The sequence below is a fragment of the Notamacropus eugenii genome, chromosome 2 (assembly GCF_028372415.1).
Source record: "Notamacropus eugenii isolate mMacEug1 chromosome 2, mMacEug1.pri_v2, whole genome shotgun sequence".
NCBI classification, from domain to species: domain Eukaryota; kingdom Metazoa; phylum Chordata; class Mammalia; order Diprotodontia; family Macropodidae; genus Notamacropus; species Notamacropus eugenii.
The window spans coordinates 395,061,925-395,081,040 of NC_092873.1; the positions used below are offsets into that span (position 1 = coordinate 395,061,925).

At 37.0% G+C, this 19,116-nt stretch overlaps 1 protein-coding gene across 3 annotated transcripts in view; it reads left to right on the plus strand.

The window, feature by feature from the left end:
• TBCE (tubulin folding cofactor E) overlaps positions 1-19,116 on the plus strand; it is a 116,354-nt gene that overhangs the window by 81,907 nt on the left and 15,331 nt on the right. For all 3 annotated transcript variants that reach the window (XM_072647535.1, XM_072647533.1, XM_072647534.1), the window contains exons 7-12: positions 301-403; positions 3,198-3,274; positions 4,333-4,428; positions 7,598-7,662; positions 7,744-7,808; positions 8,603-8,755. In XM_072647535.1, coding sequence (XP_072503636.1) covers positions 301-403; positions 3,198-3,274; positions 4,333-4,428; positions 7,598-7,662; positions 7,744-7,808; positions 8,603-8,755 — 559 coding nt within the window. The remainder of the gene's footprint in view (positions 1-300; positions 404-3,197; positions 3,275-4,332; positions 4,429-7,597; positions 7,663-7,743; positions 7,809-8,602; positions 8,756-19,116) is intronic.

Here is a 19,116-nt window from a genome sequence, read left to right on the forward strand (position 1 = left end):
ATGAGTCACTTTATGTGACCTTAAAGTAATTGTGTCTTTTGTACCATAAAATGAACACATCAGAACAGTTGGTCAGGTCCCAGGAAGAGTTTCTATATTTTAGATACCATTCAGTTCTGAAAACAGAATTTTTAAGGTATAATACTCTATAGTCCTTTGGGTTCTTCAAAAAAGAAATCATCTGTACACAAGACAATCTAAAACCCTAGTATTATATTCCAAATTGGAAATTTAATTGAAAGATTCATTTGGTCATATTCAGCTGAAACTAACACACACTGCTTTATTCTTTCAACACAGTGAAAATAAGCTAAAATTTCCCTATGACTCACCATCTCCATCATGTACATTTTCTGCGTTGAAGGTTTTAGTGCTTAATCGAACAGGAATAACGTGGACTGAGGTAATCTGCATTACACCATGTTTTATTTATTGGCAGTAGTTTGGAATTGCAAGTTTTTTTAATTTTAATAGTTACTTAAACATAAATGTGATACTTATATACTTAAGCATAAATATTTTCACTTCATCACCTTCGGTCATAAAAATGAAAAGTGGCATGTTTTTAGTTTTTAGAAAGGGCACTGGGTGTAGAGTCAGGGTCTGTGTTCAAATCTAGTCTCTGCTACTACCTGTGGAGCCTTGGACAAGTCATTTAACTTCCTGGACCCCAGTTTGCCAGTCTGAAAATAAGAGGATTAGACTCCATTATCTCTAAGGGTCCTTCAAGATTTAGATCCATGATCCTATGATCTTTTAAAGGTATGACAAACAAAATGCTATTGTCAGGTCACCGTTGTAATAAATCTTTGGCCACTGCTTATGTAAATATATCATTATTCATATGCCTTATAGAGAGAAAGTATTCAAAAGTTTTGGTATTTAAAAGTGACTAAAAGTTTTGCTGGTTAAATAGAACATCATATACAAAAACTGATAACTCCTATTCTCTTTCATCTTGTCCTTCCCTCTTTCCCCAGTCCCCACTTTTCTTTCTCATTATTTGTTGAGCCTGAAGTTAATTGAAATGTTGTCAGCAACTTTCTTTCAGTGCAGAAGCTGAGAAGGTGGAGGGGCATAGAATTCCCACTATTTAAAGGTCAAGCATACCACATTTAGTTGGATACAGTTTGTAGCTGAACTTGAAGGGTAAATACGAGGTTCATTCCATGGAATCAGTTTCGCATTAACATACTTTTTTCACTGGAATTTTTATTGACTTTTTAGCACTCCCAGAAAATTCCATTTTTAAATCAAATTCAATTTCAAAAAACCTTTTATTAACTACTTGCAGTTTGCAAGACAGTCTGTAGTCTGGGTTTTCAGGACAAAAATGAAAATATTCCTAATCTCAAGGAACTTATATCTTTATTCAGGGGATGGGAGGTCAGTATAATATGCACAGAAATGTGATGTCTTTTGAGGAGAAAGAGAATTATAACAATTGGGGTGTAGGGATCAAGAAAGCTTTCATAAGTGAACAGAACCAGAAGAATATTTTACATAGTAACAGCAACGTTGTGTGAAAACTAATTTAAATAGACTTATCTCTGCTTAGGAAAGCAGGGATCTAAGACAACTCCAAATGACTCATGATGGAAAATGCTGTCTACTTCCAGAAAAAGAACTATGGAGTCTAAATGCAGATCAAAGCATACTATTCGCTCTCTCTCTCTTTTTTTGTTTCTTCTTTCTTGTGGTTTCTCCATTGGTTCTAATTCTTTACAACATGACTAATGTGAAAATATGTTTAACATAAATGTATATGTAGAGCCTGTATCAGATTGTATGCCATCTTGGGGGGAGGGGAGGGGAGGGATTGGAGAAAATTTGGAACTCAAAATCTTATGGAAGTGAATGGTGAAAATGAAAAATAAACAAGTAACTGTTTTTTAAAGAAAGGTTTCATTGAGAAGGTAGTGTCTGAGCTGAACCTTGAAGGAAGCTAGGAATTCTGAGAAGCTGAATTGAGGAGGAGACTGCAGTCTTAGGAATGAGAGGGGATAGTTTGTATAAATACACAGAGGTAGGAAATGGATTGCTGAGGTTGGGGTATACAGCTAGTATACTGGTTTTACACATGAAGAGAAGTAATTTGATGTAAGGCTAGAAAGGTAGGTGAAAACCAGGTTATATTAGATTTTAAGTGCTAGAGTCAAGTTTGTGTTTCTTAGAGGCAATAGGAAGCTACTGTAGTTTTTTGAGCCTGTTAGTGACATAGTCCAATTCCTTAGGAAGATCAGTTTGGCACCTCTTTGGAGGATGGATTGGAGAGGAAAGTGCCTACTAGTTAGGCTATTTCTGTACTTCCAAGTATGGTGCAGTGAGTGCCTGCACTTAATAATGGCTATTTAAGTGGGACGAAGAGAATAGATCTGTATAATATTATAGAGGTAGAACTGACAATACTTAGCAACTGATTGCCTGTGGAGCTGAAGAAAAGGAATAGGCAAAGATGATTTTGAGGTTGCTAGTATGGGCACTTGGAAAAACATCAGGCCCTCTTGTTTGGAATAGGGGTATGTTTAGGAGAAAGATAATGAAAGCCAAGCTTAAACATAATGCATTTATGATTTAGCTAATCTCTTGGTTTAGATTTTTTAGTAAAAAAATGAAATATCACAGCAACTCATTTGACTGTAGAGCCTAGCAGTTTGTTAAGAAGTGAGAGAATTAAGTTGTTGGAATTTGTATGTGAGGAATAGGTGTACATAGGTACTGTTATGACAAATGACCTATATAAACAGTGGAGAAAAGTTATTGCTTATTACCAAGTGTTCCTTTAGTGGTGTGGCACACTATATCAGATAAGAATATGTTTAATCTGTGTCTTTAGTGTAACATTTTAATAATATTAATCTACCTTAGGATATCTCTTAATGGTTCATTAATAACAGTGTTGGGTGATTTTGAGTGTGTATATTTTTAATAGTACATATAATATCATTAAAATATCTTTTTAATATTTTAATATTATCATCTTCCCACTGGTACTTATTGCCTGAAACATGGCATGTAATTAATTAAAATAGAGGTGTCATTTATCCTACAGACACTTTCTAAAACAGTAACTAAATTGAGTTCATGTAGAGGTGGAAGTAAAAAGCATTGGAAATGAAACAGTAGCTCACATTACATATGTTAAAATAAATGGATAGGGTAACAACTCTTTATACTGAATCAAATTTTCTCAACAGGTTCTGTGGTGTGCTCAAGGATGGCCAGTTCTAGAAGAATTATACCTTGCATCTAATGATATTACAATTTCAGAAAGGTGGGAATGATTTGTTTAAATTCTGAAGTCACCATTTTATGATTTACAGTTTGTGGGAATTTAAAATACTTAATGTTGATTTCTAGTGGTGCTCTTACAATTATGATTCAAAAATTCTTCGTATTATTTTACTATCCTTTTCATTTTTCAAGATCAGCTAGGTGATGCAGTGGATAGAATGCTGGGCCTGCAATAAGGAAGACTCATATTCTTGAGTTCAGAGTCAGCCTCAGCAACTTGCTAGCTTTGTGACTCTGGGCAAGTCATTTAACCATGCTTGCCTCAGTTCCTCATCTCTAAAATGAGCTAGGGAAGGGAATGGCAAACTCCTTCTATGTCTTTGGCAAGAAAACCTGAAATGGGGTCATGAATGGTTGGACACAATTGAAAAACAACTGAATAACAAAAAATAATTTTTCAAATATTTTGATTTGAAATCTTACCAATTGGGGTAAAACCAGTCTGAGTTACTCTAAATTATGGAATAAAATTTATTACTTTTAAAATATATTTAATTTGCTTTCCTTCTCAAGGAGGAGGGAGGGGGAAGGAAGAGAGGGAGAGAATTTGGAGCTCAAAATTTTAAAAATGAATGTTAAAAACTTTTGTTTACATGTAATTGAGAAAAAAATTAAAAATTGAAAAAATATTTAATTATCTTGTGAAGAAGCTTTTTCCAGGTAAAATTTCTGTCATATCTACTTTAATAAATTAATTGTTTAGACTGATTTGTAATAAATGACATCCATTTGCATAAAAGTTAATATTCTAATGTCCTTAAATAGTTCATTTTCTGAAGTTATATTAAAAATGCATACCCCCTCTACCAGTACCCCCTTCGCTGTCCCTTTTGTTTATTGCTGTTCATTTATCCTCCCCCTTTCCTCTTCTATTGTAAAGGTAAACTTCAACTTAGGTCAAACTGTCACAATATTTGAACGACTAAAATGATAAACTGATAAGATTTTCCTATCCTATATGCTCTTATTTATATTAAATAGCTTCTTAAATGCCCTTAAAAAAAGCCTAAATACAGCTTATTTCCAATTTTTATACAGGCCCACTGATATTCTTCAGACTCTCAAGTTACTAGACTTTTCTAATAACCAGTCAATTGATGGAGATCAGCTATTCCAAATAGCCTATCTACCCAGGTAATTTTAGTTTAATATTAAAATTTTGTTCGTTATCTTGAATTTGATAAATGCCAACATATACGAACATTTTGATAGCTCAGGATATTTTCATACATGGTATGTCAGAGACTGTCATAATGTGTGAGAGCTCTTGAAATTGAAGACTTATAATCTCCCTTTTAGGAAGTTTTTATTTGAACTGATTTATTATTATCTTTTCTGGTAGAATGAATTCATATGTCTTTGTCATTGAAAGGTAAATCACAGAATTGAGTAAGTTAGTATTAGTGAGAAATAAACAAAAGTTAATCCAAAGGAAGGAAGTTCTTTGTAATTTTGGAGACTGCTATTTCTTGATTTAGCCATTGTTTAGAAAGCCATATCTTTCTCCAGAGAGGTTTTAAAAAAAATTCATTTATGCTTGCTTTAAAAAAAAAATCAGTCACTTCCTTGTGATGCAGTGCAAATTTCTCCTTTTCCACCTCCTCTCCCCTTTGTAACACATAAATAAAAGTCACATCAACCTATTGAGCGTAACTGAAAATGTCTGCCTGATTCCATATCTGTAACAACAACAATGTTTTGCTGTTCGATATGACATATAAAAAGTCTGAGGGACATAGTTTCTGGGTAATTAATCATGCTAGCAATAATTAATAAAAGGGATCTGTAACACTTTTGAATGCCAAAGATCCTCTGAAACCCACTCAGTGCTTTTATGCCTCTTGAAAGTGGGTATTCCTGAGGGTGACAATCAACTCTGATTGGTTAACAGTTAATGAAAATAATGGATAATATATTGAGAAGTGGGCTTTTTCTAATGAGGGTCTAGGAGATATGGCTCTGATCACTCATTCTTCGTCAAAGAAACCTAATTACATCCATATCTCACTACCTAGGGTGACACAAAGGAAAATCCACTTTTTTCCAGACCTATCTGAGTAAAACACTGGACTGGAATCCATTAATTCACCTAGAAGTTTTCCCTCTCATTATCAACCATGAACTTCAAAGACTGCCTGAATAACCTACAGGGGCTGATTTCTCAATGAGTAAATAGAAAAGGGGAAAAACTTTGGTCTCCATTCAGTAATCATTTTTCTCATTGATATAATTGGCACCATGTCATCCACCATCCACAAACAAAGACATCTGAAGACCACGCTCCTATGTGCTTACTATGTTGTACAAAGCACTGGGGATACGAAAAAGGCAAAAACATAAAAAACAGTCAGTCCCCGATCTCAAGGAGCTTACACAGAAAGGGGCATATATTTATATAGAATCTGATCAAATGAAAAGGGGGATAAGAAAACAAAACCTGACAGTCTGTTGCTTCCATGAAACATATTTAAAAAAATAAAGACATACACGAAATAAAACCGAGGGAATGGGAAAAAAAAATGTGCTCTGCATCCAGTGAATTCTACTTTAAACACAATATTTAGTTATTTTTAAGGTGGTCCTGTTCCCTCTGAGTTTCCTTCTCTTACCTCGATCCTCACCACATGTTCATTACTCATTTCCCTGTAGGATTTTGCTTATCAGTTCCTTTTTCTCTCCTGCTTTTATCTAGTTATGTGATTCTTCCTCCTCTTTTTTTCTCTCAGTCAAGTAGATTCTCCTTTCTTCTCCTTCCCTTTAACTTGTCCTGTTCACTAGTTTTTAAAATTTCATTTTTTTTTCCGAAAGGAGTCCTTTCACTCTCTTTATTATCCATCCTTTCCTTCTGTCAGCTGTTAACCCTCATTCTCTGATTCATGAGCCTGATAATTATATGGTCCTCCTTTCTTTGTATACCTCATGTAATCAGAGCTTTTAGTGTATAATTCTAGAGTTTCCCTTTAGGTAGTTTCTGCCACTGCTTTGTAGACCTTGCCCCAAGGATTTCTCTTTTCTGTTGTGCCTCACTCCCACAAAAATGCCAATAATTGCAGGCATCAGAGAGAATGGAGCCTTGTGGTAAGGTCCTCCCCAATCATGTCCCTGATTATACAGCTTACTACTGATCTATACCCTTCCCTCATTGCCTTTTTCTCCTCTTTGCCTCAGAATCTCCTTTCTGAGTCCTTACTCTCCCAGGTGTCAGTTACTCCCAGAGGTTCCAATTCCCTGCCTTCCTGAGGTAGGATAAGTAGACTTTTCATTCACCAAATCCTCAGGCCACACCCAGTGGCAGGTCCCCATCTCCTTTCATGGACTGTTTTTACCTATATGAGTATTCATCAGTGGAATCTCTTCCTACTCCCCAAACTAGACCTCCCTTCTTTTTTCCTTTTTTCAATTCTTCCTTTTTCCTCCTCACCCACTCCCTCTGTAGGTTTCTTTCTGAGGCGATCTAGAAGTCACTTTTCTCTCATTGACAGCCCTTGATTTGACCATGACAGATCACATCCTTTTTTACTCCCCTCCTGCTGATCCCCTTTCATGTACCCTCCCATCTTGTAATGTAGTCCCACTAGAAAAAAACCAAACATACAAACAAAAAGCCCAGGTTTTTGTTGGAAGAATGTTATTGGGTTCCATCCATAATGCCCTATATCTGTCTGTACACTGTTAACCTCTATCAGATTTGTACCTTTATCCCTGTCTCCTTGTGTTGGTTGGTTGGTTGTTGTCCTTCATTCTTGAAGTAGATCAAAATGGCATCACTATGTTAGAGTTAAGTTATAGCGTGTCTGACCAGACTGTATGACCTTGAAGTGTTTGACTATAGGTCAGGCATAAATCGTCCCTGTGAACATCTGGGGTGGATTCTCTAAATTTGTGTATCTCACATTTCTTTTGAGTTACTTCAGTTCTGCTTTGCTCATGGAGCACATCACCTTCTCTGATAAGGGCATGCCATGCTGAACTATCTTTTGCCAGTGTCTCCCATGTCATGCAGTCAGTTCCAAAGTTCTTCAAAGAGATTGCATCCTCCTTGAGTGTGAGCAGTATGTTTTATCCATCATTTTCTCTCTCTGCCCCTCTTCCTCACCTCACCCTCCCCCCGCCCCAGGCCCTTATACATTAATAAAGCACCAGATGAATGTTCAGGATAGAGGTTAGATCTCTTCTGTACAGAACATTGACACGGGTATTTTGCAACTTAAGATGATTAAAAATCCTTTTATTGCCTGATTATCTAATTGTGCTGTTATTCTGTTGCTGTCATATTAACCACATTCATTTTCCTCCATTTCAGGTTAGAACAGTTAATCCTTTCTGACAATAGAATTTCTTCTCTACATTTTCCAGATGCTGGAATAGGTACACTATCACAGTAATTCTTTCATCATATTTTAGCCATTCATCTACTTCTCCGTGATTAACCTTATTCTCCTTTTTTAGGGTGCAAAACCTCGATGTTTCCTTCCTTGCAGTACTTAGTGATAAATGGCAATCAGATATCACAAGTGAGTATGTTTGCATATAGCATCTTGGTTGACCTTTTTCATCCCCAGCTGGCTTTTGTGAATATTAAAGACACTGTACTCCCTTTAGTAATAGTAATAAATAGTCCCACAAAGTAAAATCATTTGTTTTCTTGGGACTTCTTTATAATAAAAGCTAAGTATAATCAATTGGTCAGCAAGCAGTTAATTCCCTATCACATACCAGGCACTATGCTAGACACTAGGGATACAAAGAAAAAATGAGATAGCTGCTGTCCTCAAAAGACATTCTAGTAGGGAAAACAAAATATCCATAGATTGTTAAATATAAAATATAGATACAGTAAATACAAAGTAATTTCTTGGTGAGTGGGGAGTAATAGCCCCTGGAGGGCTTTGGGGATGATCCGGAAAGCCCTTATTTAGGAAATGGCACTTAAACTGAGTTTTGAATGGAGCTTAAGTAAGAATACATTCCAGGCATGGGGGCCTACCTGCTAGTGTGAGGCCCAATCAGTAAGCCAATTTGAATGGGAAAGTAGAATGTATAAAAGGGTAATAAGAAGTAATCTTAAAGATAGCATTAGGTCAAAAGAAAGGAGTCATTTAATTGCTGAACCAATATCCATTTAGATCATTAATTTGTAGATATGTAATATCTACATGTAGATAAAAATAGATACAACTTTTAAGCTTAATTGGTATTTTAGGCATGACAAAGCTGAGTGTTCTGAGAATGTAATTGACACTGTTGGGTGTGAATTTACAAATCAGTTTGAAATCTAGCCGTTTTAATTTTTCTCCTTTAATTCCAGTGGTCATCTATCAATGAATTAGATAAGTTACAAAGTTTACAGTCCTTGTCCTGTACACAGAATCCTCTGACTGAAGGGAGTAAAGAACCTCAGACTATTCGCCAACTAATTATTGCCAAAATTGGTCAGTTGAAGATACTGAATAAGTGTGAGGTAAGTATTTTATTTCAGCTAGGTATAGTAGAGATTTACTGTCTTTGAAATAGATTAATTAGGTTTATTTGATTAGGTTTTTGGAAGAGACTAGGAAAATAATGTTTTAAGTAGGATGTAAGCTCTTAGAGGTCAGGGATTGTTTTGTTTTTATCTTTGTAACTTTTGCCATTTCTTTCTCCAGCTGATTAGAGAAAACAGTTTAAGTGACTTGCCCAGGGTCACTCAGCTGCTAAGTGTCTGAGTCAACATTCGAACTCAGGCCTTCCTGATTCCAGGCCCTGTACTGTAAACCCTGAGTCACCTAGTTACCTCTGCTTTATATATAGTAGACACCTCATGAATTGAGTGGTTGCTGAATTGGATGAACAAAAAAATTAAGTGTAAGTTTAGTGATAGAGATGAGATGAAATATTTCTTTTCAACTCACAAAATCTAGGATTTAAACTCTGGTGACTGTTCTTTACAGCTATTATGGAATATATGATTATTATTATATATTAAGACTATAAATCATAAATTCTAACTTCAAAAATTTTTGGCTGATGATGGGAGGAAGACAAAAATGTGTCCTTTGATTTCCTAAGGAAGTGTGCTGAAAAAAGAAACCACAAGGTTGTTTATTTGTATTTTAAACACTTGACCTACTGTCCCCTCTTAGAGTTGTACATGTAAAAAAGTCTCATTACTTTTCCTGGGAATGTCTTTTTGAATACTAGTTTCATGAAGTCTCATTTGAGAGGCACAAACACTTAGATGTTCTCTGCAGAGAATACTCTCTGCTTAAACATGCCCATTCTAAACCTGGTCAGGTTTTTAAAAAAATTTTGAATCAGTTTTACTTCAGTAGACATTGATTATGTCTACTCTGTACAAGGCATTTTGCTAATAATAGGCCCTGAGGTTACAGAGACAAGGATGAAGCGGCCCCTTCACTCTAGGACTTAGCATTCTACTGATGATAATGCAACATCTACAAACAATACATGGAAGAGCTGGAGAACGTGAATATCCACACTGTAGAAGCGAAGAGAGAACATAGTAGCTACAGCATAGGAAGAAGAGTAACAAAGGCAGTAAAATGACAGATGATCAGATCAGTGGCATCAGTCTGTACACAGTTGCACACAGTATAGAGAATTGACAAATGAAGTAGCAATTCTGATATCAATAGGTAGAATTACTCTCACTGTTTCTCACCTGGCCCCAGTGATAATTGTATCCTTCCAGAGGAGAGACTGTTAAAGAGATTTGCTATTCTGCACCTGATTTTTACCAGCCAGGAAGAAAAAACCGGTTCTTAAGGAGGAAATAATGGGAATATTGTTTGGTGTATCTTAGAATTTGTAGTAGAGAAGAGTAAAGTAGGACACAGTCTAACTTGTGCTCTGGATTTCAAATGATAAAGCAGCATCTTATGGACTAAAGTCCTATAGGCGAAGCCAGTCCAGAGGAAGGGGAAGGATGAAATTCCTAGAAACAATTCCAGGTTGAAAGAAGAAGGAAAGTTGTTTACAGATGTCTACTAAACAGTCAGCTGTCATTGATTATCTGCTTTGTGTGAGGCACTATGCTGAGCACCTATCTATGTAAAGGTACTTATCAACCCCCTTAAATTTTAAAGTATGGAAAATGGAAAAAAGGGTAGATAGAAGAGGATGAATCAAGAGGATGAATACAGACAATTCTTACTTTACATAAATTAGCAAGTTTGGTTTTACATAAAAAATTCTGAAAGAAATCCACATTCAAAAAAATCCATGTTAACTTTACAGTTAACTTTATTGTACAGTACTGTGCTCTCTCAACTCCTGCCCTTTGGCTCAGCTTCCCCCCCCCCCCCCCCCCCCAAAAAAAAAGTGTCCAAGGGAAAACAGAAGAACAAATGCTCCAGTCAAACTCAGGGCTTGACTTGAGATTTCTGGCCCCAGTAGAGGAGACCTTTGCTCTGCTCTGCCTACCTACCCAGGTGTCTAGCCTTGATGTGCCTGTCTTCAGTCTGTCTGTTCTGTACTAGGAATCTGCTTCCACCTCCATGTGTCAACTGCCCTCTCCTGTCTGTTTCTTTGTCCAGCCTTCCCCATGTGTCTGCTGCTCCTTCTTCCCCTCCCACATGTTACTCCTCGTCTCAGTTCCAGTGAGGTTCCCATGTGGCTGGTCCTAACCTCCCTCATCTTCTCCTCCTGCCCTTGCTTCTCTGTCCCCAGCCCCCACTTATCTCTACCCTTTTTGCCTCCCTCCCTCCCTTCCCCATGTCTGTAGGAAAATTTTCCTTACATAAAAATTGCTTTATGTAGAGGTCTGTGGAATCACTGACATAAGGTATGAACTGACTGTACCAATAAAATGTGTTGGTTCATTTAAAAAACGGAAATCAAAGAATCATAGGACAATTGCTGCTCATGGCAGATAGTATTATCTGATCACAAAAAAGACAGAGCTGTTTAACCTTAGTTTTGCTTGTTTTCTGTACCCAGGAATGATCCTTGAACTGGAAAGGACAGAAAAAAAAATTTAATAAAAAGTTGATACATAACAAGTAGGAAGAAAGTGAGACATTTAGCTTTTTTTTGATAAGTTGAAGTCTTCAGACTGAGATGAATTTTGTGAAGAAAACTGGCAAATACGTATATGTTTGCTGAGTGATTGTTAATGATTTTGAAAAGATTGTGAAAAATAACAGAAGTACCACAAGATTAATGAAGGGTAGAGATCATCCCACTTTAAAAATAGGGGGCTAGGGAAAAGAATAGAGCCTGAAAAGCTAGACTTCAATTCCTGACAAAATTTTTGAGCATATTATTCAAGAGATAAGGTAAGTATTTAGCAAATGAAATAGTGATCGCAGAGCTTACATGGATGGATTCATCAAGAGCAGGTTATGTCAGAATAATTTCATTTCCTTTTTAAATAGAGTTACTAGACTGATAGAACAGGGGAATGTAGTAGACATAGATTATCTAGCTTTTAGCACAAAGCATTTGACATTTCACATTCTATTCTTATGGAATAGATGGAGATATGTGTGCTACATGATAGCATAGTTCAGTGGATTTCGAACTATTTCATTGACTGTATCCATATAGAAGTCATTAATGATTTTATATCAGTTTGAAGCCTTCAGTGCAAGGGATCTTTGCTTATCCTTATAATGTTTAATATTTTAAACAGCTAGCTGGCACAGTAGATAAGAGTGCTGGACCTGTGAAGACTCATCTTCCTAAGTTCAAATCTGGTCTCAGACATGTACTAGTTGAGTGACCCTGGGCAAGTCACTTAACCCTGTTTGCCTCAGTTTCCTTATGTGTAAAATCAGCTGGGGAAAAGGAAATGGCAAATCACTCTAGTATCTTTGCCTAGAAAATCCTAGGGTCATGAAAAGTCTGACCCAACTGAAAAATGACTGAATGACAACTGAACTTTAATCAGTGACTTGGATAAAGGCATAGAAAGTATGCTTTATCAGATCTGTAGATGAGACAAAACTGGATAATAGTAAGGATACAAGACTATCTTGACAGGTCGGAACATTTGACTCTTTCTATGAATCCCTACTTTCAGCCTAGTCCCTAGAGCTAGTCTTCAGAGGAGTAATCTGTGTGGAGATGGAGCTAGCCATTCCACCAGGTGATGACCAACTGCCAACAACAAGGCAGACAAGCCAGTTTAGCTGAAGAAGTAAGGGATCCTGAGGGAGAGACAGGAGGCATCGTATGCCTGGTAAGTTAAACTACTTGAAGTACTGCTTCCCCTCAGACCCTGTTGGAGACCAGCCTAGAAACCTGAGTTCAAGAGTTCTAGGAATCACCATCCTTTTCCCTCTCTTATACCACTGGCCCTTCATCCAGTCTAGCTCCCTGCTAACATTATCCAGAGTATCAACCTTTTAGAGATTTGATGGCAACTGCTTCTGTAGGTGCTGGAGCCCTTGTCTCCTTAGCAGCCACACCAACTGAAGACCCAGAAAAGAGAAAGTGCCACCACCAGATTTCTTGATGTTGAGAAATGGTTTATTATCAGAAATGGATATGGTTTTATCTGTAGACATAACATTAAAGAAGATGTTTTACCAGCTATTCTACCATTGTGCCCTAAGGATTATGAGGAAGTCCCATCTGACTTGTAGCTCTTATATGTATTGTCTCCTATTAGAATATGAGGTTTTTGGGAGCAGGAACTGCCTTGTTTTTTGCTTTGTGTCCTTATGGTTCAGCACAAGGCTTTGAACATAGTAAGTGCTTTAGTAAGTAAATGCTTTTAAATTTACTATTCAAGATACAATTTAATAGGCATAAATGTAAAGGTTTACACTAGAGTTAAAAAGAGTCAAATTCAAAAGTACAAGGTGAAGTGACATGACTAGATATTATTACTTCCCCATAAAAAAAAAATCTGAGGATCATCAATAATGTGATGTAGCCCTAAAAAAAGTTAGGATATCTTAGGCTGTGTTGGGATAATTCTACTGCCCTCTGTCCTGGTGAGACATAGTATTTTAGGTGACACATTTGAGGAAGAAGACTGAAGAAACTGGAGCTGTTTAATTTGGAAAAGACTTGGCATGGGATTGGAGGGTGGGGGTGGGAGAATGCAGAGGCACTGGGCTGTAGGGTGGGACTTGGTAGTTTTGAATTTTTTGAAGGGCTATAGTGGGAAAGGGGTTTAACTTGTACTGCTTAGCCCCAGAGGCAGAACTAGGAACAGGGAGTGGGTGAAAGCTGCAAAAAATAAAATTTTGGTCTGATGTAAGGAGAAATGTCATAATTAAAGCTGTCTAAAAGCAGAATGAGCTGCTTAGGAGATGATGGATCCCCCCTCATTAGAAGTCCTTAAACAAAGTCTAAATGACCACTTGTCTAATATATTGTATAGAGGATACCCTGCTGATTCTGAGGTGGTCATTTTGTGAATAATAACTGGAGAGGACTATAGAGGTTGTCTGGTCTCTCCTACTCCAAGCATGATTCTCCTGAACAATAGTCGTATGGTGTACTTGTTTTTTAGTTGTGTCTGACTCTTCGTGACCCCTTTTTGTATGTTTTTGTTTTTGTTTTTGTTTTGGCAAAAAGAGCTTTGCTATTTCTTTCTCCAGCTTATTTTACAGATGAGGAAACTGAGGCAAACAGGGTTAAAATGATGATATGACTTGCCCAGGGTCACACAGCTAGTGAATATCGGAGATTGTATTTGAACTCAGGTCTTCCTGACTCCAGGCCTGGCATTTTACCCACTATGCCACCTACCTGTCCACAGTAGTCCTGACATATGGCAATCTAGTCACAGGCTTTAATACTTCAGTTGGAGGGAAATTGTCATTTTTATGTGGCAGTCCATTTCATTTATGGACTGCTCTAATTTTTAAAAGTCCTGCCTCATATTGACCTTCCTATAACTTCTGCCTGTTGTTTCTAGTTGATATTATACAGAATACCTAGAATAAATCTGATTGCCTCTTCCAAATGAAAGCCCATAAAATATTTAAAGATAACTCTCATGTTTCTCTAGTCATCTTTGCCTCAGGCTATAAATCTTTAGTTTTTTAAAACTGTTCTTTATCATTATCATTGTGACATTATCATGCTCAGCTTGCTCAGGACACAATTAAGTTTTTCACTGAACCTCTTAAAATGTGGCATCCAAAACTGATAATACCAAGTACTGTCTGAGCATATGGAATTTGTTCTTCCTTTTATTATGGGACAAATGACATTTTTAGTGCATCATAAAACCATATTAGTTTGTTTTTTAATAGCAGCTTCATCACACTGTACTCACATTCTGCTTGATTTAAAGAGTCAACTAAACTTTAGTTAATTTTCTTATTAACTGCTTTTGAGCCCCATCCTGTAATTATGCATTTCAGCTTCTGAAACTCAGTTCACAACTTAACCTTTTTCTTCATTAAACTTCATCTCACTTATTTTAGCCTGTTGTTCTATACCAGAGGTATCAAACATTTGGCCTGTGCCACTTTAGACCCTCAACGCTCCCAGGTATGGCCTGAACCAGATTAAAATATAATGGGGAAATATCTAATAAAATAAATAAAAATACAGTGCTACATAGATGATACTGTCTTGTGATTTTCTAAGTCAGTATGAGGTCTGCAGGGTTCTTTATGTAAAGCTTAGTAGTCCTTAAACACTACTCTATACTATTTCACTTGATGTTCTTATCAGCGCCCATAGATTAAATTTTCGTTTTATGCTGATGATTCTCAGATCTCAGATCTATTTTGTCCAGCCTTTATTTCTGAATGACCTTTAGTTTCACACCTCCAACTGCATATTAGATATCCTGAATTGGATATCCTTTAGACGTTTTAAACTTAACATGTCCAAATCTAAACTCGTTTCTCCCCACTCTTCCCATTTCTGAACTTCCCTTTTACTACTGAGGATACTACCATCAGTAGCCTGCTGGTTGGTCTGCCTGTATCAAATCTCTTCCCTTCTTCCCAGCCTTTACTCGATTATCAAAGTGAGTTTCCTAAAATGTGGATGTAACTCTTCCCTACTCAGTAAATTCCATTAGCTGTTTATCTTCTCTAGGATAAAATACAAAATCCTCTGATTCTCATTCAAAGACCTTCATAATATATTCTTCCTGTCCTCCTTTCCAGTCTTCTTACACCCTGCCTCCATGTACTCAGCAATTCAGTGATACCAGCTGTTCATCAAACAAGACACTCCATTTTTTAACCAGGTCTTTTCACCGGCTATCTCCCCTGTCTGGAATGCCCTCTCTCCATATCCTCCTCTTGGCTTCTCTGGCTTCCCTTAAATCCCAGCTAAAATCCGACCTTCTATAAGGAAGCGTTTCTCAGTACTCCTTAATGCTAGTTTCTTTCCTTAGTTGATTATCTCCATTTTTTCATATCTACATATGTGGTAACTCAAAAAGACAACTTTAGAGAACTCCTTAAGAGTCCTCAATTATGTACATCTATCTATATCTGTCTTCTGTATCTTGTCTGTACATTTTAGCTGGGTCTACAGTGAAGTCAGGAAAGCTAGAAAGTGGAGATAAGGAAGGATAGAATTCCAGGCATGGGGGATGACTAATGAAAATGCTTCAAGACTGGAGATGGAGGAATGTGTGAGGAATAGCAAGGAGACCAGTGTCACTGGACCACAGGATATTTGGGGATGAGGGTGTAAAGTGTAAAAAGATTGAAAAAGTAAGGGAGGGCTGGGTTATATGAAGGTCTTTGACTGCCTCATAGAGGATTTTATATTTGATCTTGGAGGTGATCATTAACCATTGGAGTTTATTGAGTAAAGGGTAATATGGTCACATTTTTCACTTTAGGAAAATCACTTTGGCAGCTGATTGAGGGGTGGACTAGAGTGGGCAGAGACTTGTGGCAGGCAGACCTACCCACAGGTTGTTGCAGTAGTCTGGATATGACTTGATTAGGGTTTTCACCAGGGTGGTGGCAGGGGCAAAGGAGAAAAGGGGCATATGCAAAAGATGTTACAAAGGTAAAATCAACAAGCCTTGCCAACAGATTGGATATGTGAGTTGAGAAAAAGTAAGGAGTAGAAGGTGACATATAGGTTTCCAGCCTGGGGTGACTGAGAGGATAAGTGATAACCTTGACATAAGAGGGAAGTTAGGAAGAAGAGGGAGAGGGTTTGGGGGGAAAGATGGAGTTCAGGTTTGGATATTCTGAGTTTAGCGTGTTCGTCCTTCATTGCCAAAGAAGACCATGCCATCAGAGAAATAATGACATGACCTGACTTTGTTTTGAGTGAGGGAGGGCTGTGCAGGTCACCAGCCTTACTTCTCCTCCAGAGCCATCTGAATCCAGTGGCCAGATATTCATCAGGATGATTGGAGATGACGCAGGATGAGGCAACTGGGGTTAAGTGACTTGCCCAAGGTCACACAGCTAGTGAGTGTCAAGTGAGATATGAACTCAGGTCCTCCTGACTCCTGCACTGGTGCTCTATCCACTGTACCACCTAGCTGCTCCATGCTGAGTTTAAGATATTAATGGGACATGTGTGTTGATATGTCTTGGAGATGTGGAGAGATTAGAGCTGGATAAATAGATTTGAGAATCATTAGTATCAGGATAACTGAATCTATGGGAGTGATAAGATCACCAAATGAAATAGTATAGAGGGAGAAGACAAGAGGGCTCAGGACAGATCTCTGTGTTAGTTAGATCTGGTCAAAGATCCAGCAAAGGAGACCAAGAAGGAACACTCACATAGGTAGAATGATATACAGGAGAGTATCAAGGAAAACGAGAGTGATCTGTACACTGTGTCAGTCTAGAGACAGTTTAAGGATTAAGATTGAGAAAAGGCCATTGGATTTGGCAATTAAGAGATTTTTGTAACTTTGAGGAGAACAATTTTGGTCGAATGATGAGGTTGGAAAAGAGAAACTAAGTGATTTGCTCTGTGTCACAAAACTAAGCAAATTGTAGAGTTAACAAAAGAGAGCGGAAAGAATGTGGAGGCACCTGTTGTAGACATGCAACTATATAGAATAAGCATAAAATAAATATACAGTAGTTAAGGAAGGGGAGAGTAATTGGGGGAGGGAATCAAAAAAAGGATTCATGTTGAAGGTAAGGGTTGAGCTGAGTATTGAGGTTAAGGGGATTTTGTAAGGCAGAATTGAGTAGAGCATACTTTCCAGGTTTGAAGGACATGAAGTGTGAAGAAAAAAAAGTAGGGACAGTTTGGCTGGATTGTAGAGTTGGAATGGGAGTAATGAGACTGGAAAATATATTGAGGCCGGTTGTGAAGGATCTTAAAAAGCCAATCAGGCTACATTATAAAGTGGTAATCCTCACAAATATTTGGTATTGGTTAAAAAATAGAAAAATAGATCAGCAGAACAGATTAGGCACATCTGGAAGCAAGTGAATATATAATAACAGTTAAGTGTTTGAACACTAATAGGGAAGAAGCTTTCTATTCAGTAAGGTCTGTTTAGAAGACTGAAAAGTAGTTTTGGCAGAAATTTGATTTAGACTAGTACTGGCATGGCCTAATGGTAAGAGCCATTTATTTCTACATTTTATTATAAGATAATAGATTTAGAGCTGTAGACTCCCTGGATGCCATCTAGGTCAATCCTCTTATTTACAAATGGTGATAGTTGAGGCCCAGTTTCCTCAGACAATCCTAGAAGTAGAGAATCTTGATTCAAACTGCACTTACTACCAGTGTGGTTTTGGGCAAAAACTTACCTTCTCTGGGCCTTAGTTTCTTCATCTATAAAATGAAGAGATTGAACGCTAAGGCTCCTTTCAGCTCTAAATGGGTGATTTAGAAGGAATCAAATTGTTTAAATGTTTATTCAGTCTAAAATCATTTTTAAAAACTGAAGAAAAATAGAGGTAGCATTTAGCTGTATGCCCATAAGTTTGACAATCTAAATGAGATGGATGATTATTTTATTTATGTTGTTTTTATTATTATTTTATTTGTTTTCAGTGCTCTACAATTACTTCCATATATCTTAGATTTTTTCCCTCCCTTCCCCCCTTCCTCCTACCTCCCATTTCCTCCCTGAGAGGGCATATAGTTTTATGTAGGTTCTACACATACATTCCTATTAAATACATTTTCACCTTTGTCATGTTGCATAGAAGAATTAAAATGAATGGGAGAAATCATAAAACAAACCAAAACCTAATACAAAAGAAAATGATCTGCTTCATTCTGCGATCGAATTCCATAGTTCTTTTGAATGATTATTTTAAAAAATATAAATTGCCCAGATTAAAAGGAGAAGAAGTTGAATACTTAAATAACCCCATCTCAGAAAAAGAAATTGAACAAATGATCAATGAACTCCCTAGGAAAACATCTCCAGGGCCTGATGGATTTACAAGTGAATTCTATCAGACATTTAAAGAACAGTTAATTCCAGTACTGTATAGGCTATTTGGGAAAATTGTCGGAGTCCTACCAAATTCTTTTTATGATACAAATGTGGTTCTCATACCTAAACCAGGAAGAGCCAAAATAGAGAAAGAAAATTATAGACCAATTTCTCTAATGAATGTATATGCAAAATTTTTAAATAAGATATTAGCAAAAGGAATACAACAACTTATTGAGGGAATAATACCTTATGATCAGGTAGGATTTATACCAGGAATGCAGGGCTGGTTCAATATTAGGAAAACTATTAGCATTATTGGTCATATCAGCAACAAAACTAACAGAAACCACATGATTATCTCAGATGCAGAAAACGCTTTTGACAAAATACAAAACCCATTCCTATTGAAAATACTGGAAAGCATAGGAATAAATGGAACTTTCCATAAAATAATAAGCAGTATCTATCTAAAACCTTCAACAAGCGTTATATACAATGGGGATAAGCTA